We start from the raw sequence: 4,008 nt of genomic DNA, 5'->3' as shown, positions 1-4,008 counted from the left end.
CTCTGTCTGCGGGGCTGCGGGCACTCACGTCGTTGCTACTTGCTACGAGAACGAAGAGCAGGTGTCCGGGTGGGGGCGAGCCGCGGAAAACATCCGGCGGCTGCGGGAGAGCGGTGGGTCGGCGCTGGTGGCGCTCGGCCGGCCGGTGGGGAGGGAGGGAGGGAGGTAGCGGGGGCCCTCGGGCAGAGCCACGTAGGAGGCCGGGACGGAGAGGGAAACGGTGTCGGTAGTACTCAGCCGTTAGCTGTAATCGCTCTCCTCGTATCGGTCGAAGCAGGGCTGTAGCGTGGCAATGCCATCTTTCAATCAGGGACCTGGCGCTGCGGTGCCTCCGTGGGAACCGTCCAGTCCCGTTATCGCCCTTCGCCCCTCCAGGCATCTCATAAGACCGCTTTTGCCGCGAGGCATTGGAGTTGTCCAATGGGCTAAATCGAATACCCTAAAATCTAATCAGGCTGAAATAGTACTGCAACAAGTAGCCAGTGAGCAGAAGTCTCTGCAAGAGAGCAAAGGGAGCCTGGGCTGTCTCGTTTTCCTAATGCACACGGGTGGGAAGATCCTGGCAGGCGGTCTGGCATGCTTAAAAATGGGCCAGAGGACTTTGCTACCTTTCTGTAAAATTTTCTGTAATTATAAACATCAGACTCTTTTCCGTGTATTTTTGAAGGAGCTGAAGTTGTGTTTTCTGTGGACTGCACCAAGCTGAAGGACTGTTTTTTACCAGAAAAAAGAGAATTTGATTGTATTTATTTCAACTTCCCTCACTGTGGGAGAAAGGCTGGGGTAGTGAAGAATAGGGAGCTTCTTGCCCACTTTTTCCATAGGTAAGTAAACCAGAAGTAGTTCTATGCTAATTGACTGCTGTGATACAGATTTCTAGCTGTGTTACAGGTGTTTTTCTGGCACTATAAAATTTTTGGCTGTGCTAGTGGGATTTTTCTTATTGCCTGGCTTTCCTTGCAGCTCTGCAGAAGTGCTGACAGAGGAGGGAGAGGTCCACGTGGCTCTTTGCAACGGACAGGGTGGGACACCTGCTGATCAGCCAAGGAGAGAATGGCACAACAGCTGGCAAATAGTGGCTATGGCAGCACGAGCTGGATTTATCTTGAGTAATGTTCATCCTTTTAGAGCAGAGACTATCCATGGATATAAGTGTACAGGCTACAGGTAACCACCGTGGCAAAACTGAAAAGTTGATTCTCGTGCTCTTATAATGCCTAGCGCCAGTATGTTCTTCTAGTATCTTGTTTGTTGGAGAGAGGAACTCCCTTTAATTTTCCTTAAAATACCTCCGTTTTTTTGTCTCTAAGCAGAATAGCCAAGATAAAAATGCAAGCTTCTTGCCAAAGGACCCTCTAAAAATTAGGATTACTTTAGGATTTTAAAGGTCAAAATGGTCCATTTCAGAACAAATGCGTATCTGCTTGGCAGAAAGTCACAGAATCACAGCATGGTTGATACTGGCAGGCACCTCCAGCAATCATCTAGTCCTACCCCACAGCTCAAAGCAGAGCCAGCTAGAGCAAGTCGCTTAGAGCCACCTTCAGTCTCCATAGATGGACTGCACAACCTTTTTTGTGCAACTTGTTCTAATGTTGGACCATCTGCCCAGTAAAAATATGGTAGTGTTGCATTTTTGTTACCTTGTAACAAGACCTGGGATTCTCCAAGAGGTGTGATAGTGTTACACGGGGTTATCTGTGTAATGCTTCCTCATGACACGTTAAATACAGGAAACAATCAATGACTTTGCTCTGCTTTTGTGCATTTGTCAGGAGTCAAGATAAATCTTTCTGTGTAGAGGGTGCTCTGAACCACATTTTCACACGAAGCATGCCACTTCTGTATTTCAAACCGATGATCTGCGAGATAGAACTGGAAAGCCAGAAAGTTTCTTTTCAAGTACCACAAGTACTTGTGGATAAAATTAATAGGTAAGTTTTATAATCGGTTTCTGTTTGGTAATAACACACACTTCTGCTCTCAGTGGGAATGACCAGCGTAGATGTCGGATAAAATGGAATTCCTTCACTTTCACTCCTTTTATCTTTACAGAATTTCCTGTTCCATTTCTTCTTAAAGTCTCCTTCATGTTGGCTTTTGGTTATGGCCTACTTAAAGGGGTTTTTTTGGTGTGTTTTTTTTTTTTTTTTGTTCTGTAGACTTATTTTTATGGTTGAGACCAAGCTGCTATATACCTGAACACACAAATAAAGATGAAAACTTTAATCTGTTTTAATGTAGCGTGGAAGAAATTCAGGAGCTGACTTGATGTCTGCTAATATCACAGTACCAAGGCTAGCTAGGATAAAAAATGCTAACTTTGGTGAACTGCTGCATACCTTGGAGAATATCCAGGGCTAGTATAATTTGATTAATTTCTGTGTTGTAGTAATGACTGTGATGAGTGAAAATGGCGATGCTGACTGTTAAGTTCCGTTCCTTTTTACCAGCAAAAGTGCAGTTAATTCTTGAGTGTAACCTGGAGGCAAACACCACTGTCCTGAAAATGTGTTAGTCGTTCAACACCTTTTATGAAAGACTTGGCTGTTTAAGTTAGTTACTAGAAACCGGCTTAATATCTGAGATTTTTGGGGGTAAATTGCTGCATTCAAATTATGATCACAGGAAGGCACTGAAAGGGAATCTGTTTGGTGCTGTCTGTAATTTGCACTTTTATTTTTCACAGGGGTTTCCTAGAACTAAATTCAAATCATCCGGTACGGACAGTAAAGGAGAAGCTCACTGCAGAGCTCAGGCAAGCCTTTCCATTACAGAACACTGACTGCTGCCTTTCCCTGCTCCACGAAGGTCACCTCAATGATGTTTGTCACTCAAATACCTTTTGGATTGCTCTGAGCCCAGAGGAGACTCCAAGCACTGAAGAAATGTCTAATGGACTGGCAAAAACCAAATTTTCACATGTTGATTTTTGCAGGGACACAGATAACAATGGCTGGGTGAATGTGCAAGAGGGATGCCACATGCCAAACCAGTATTATCTTAGACCTTCACTTCTACCTTATGCTCGTGCAATAACACAAAGAGGAGACTTTCTCCCGGGGACACTTTATGTTCTTTCAGGCCCAGTTTTCAGGAAGTGTCTTATCAGTCCTTACTCCATGCCTGTTTTCCATGAGGTGGTTTTTGTATGTGCAGTTAACAGGGGTACAGAGAACAGCTGTATCCAGATGTTGGTGAATAACATTAAAAGCAGCATATATTCTCTTCACCAGGCTGTTTCCAGCTTTAAACTGAGTATCAGTCTGCAGGAAGCAACGAGCTTTGAAACAGCTGAGCTAAATGACTTTGCTGCATTTGAATCTCATCTTAGTAAAATTCAGTACTTCATCTGTATGAAGACAGATACTTCAGGCTTCTGTGAGAAGGGCTCCTGTGTGGGAATTATAAGGACGGCTTATTATGAACTAGTAAGCAGTAAACTGGTGGTTGTCTTTGCTTCACTGAATCTTGACCTCCTAGCCATGCTGATCTGTGGAATACCTGACTGGCGAATGCTCTGGACATCAGACACACGGTTCCTCCATCAGTTTCCCAAAGGAGAGTTAAGGCTTTTCAAGAGTTTTTCTCTCTATCCACCTTCCTACGTGCATGATGTCAGCTTTTGGGTTCCTGATGGGGAGCAATTTGATGAAGTTGCTTTTCACACCATTGCTAGGCAGGTGTCAGGTGAAATGGTCATATCCCTCCAGTTAATTGACAGTTTCCAACAGCCAGAGACCGGAAGAAAGAGCCTCTGCTACAGATTGACCTTCCAGTCCTGTGACAAGGCACTGAGCCGCCAGGAGGTGGCAGAGATGCAGCTGCTCTTTCGGAAGGAGATCAACCAACGCTTGGGTGTAACTCTTCGGTAGAGCGTTGTATGTTGTTTTCAGGTGCGTCAGCTGCATCTGCACTTGTTGCTGATCTGGAAAACGTAGCCTACCTAACACTGTGTGTTATTGCAGTGCCTTTTACAAAGGCAGTGTGGACTTTGAGTACCTGCAC

General features: G+C 44.9%; 1 protein-coding gene across 1 annotated transcript; it reads left to right on the top strand.

Moving 5' to 3' along the window:
• Position 1: 1 nt before the first annotated feature.
• FDXACB1 (ferredoxin-fold anticodon binding domain containing 1) lies at positions 2 to 4,002 on the top strand (the record flags this gene model as incomplete). The annotated part of the gene is made up of 5 exons (XM_026863588.1): positions 2 to 113; positions 668 to 824; positions 964 to 1,167; positions 1,776 to 1,934; positions 2,690 to 4,002. Coding segments are annotated over 5 exons (1,818 nt in total), but the record flags the coding sequence as incomplete, so codon positions are not given.
• Between the last annotated feature and the right edge of the window lie 6 nt (positions 4,003 to 4,008).

This window comes from Athene cunicularia (assembly GCF_003259725.1).
Source record: "Athene cunicularia isolate RWA chromosome 24 unlocalized genomic scaffold, athCun1 chr24_part1, whole genome shotgun sequence".
In the NCBI taxonomy this organism is placed as follows: domain Eukaryota; kingdom Metazoa; phylum Chordata; class Aves; order Strigiformes; family Strigidae; genus Athene; species Athene cunicularia.
This window is presented reverse-complemented; position numbering and strand designations above follow the sequence as displayed.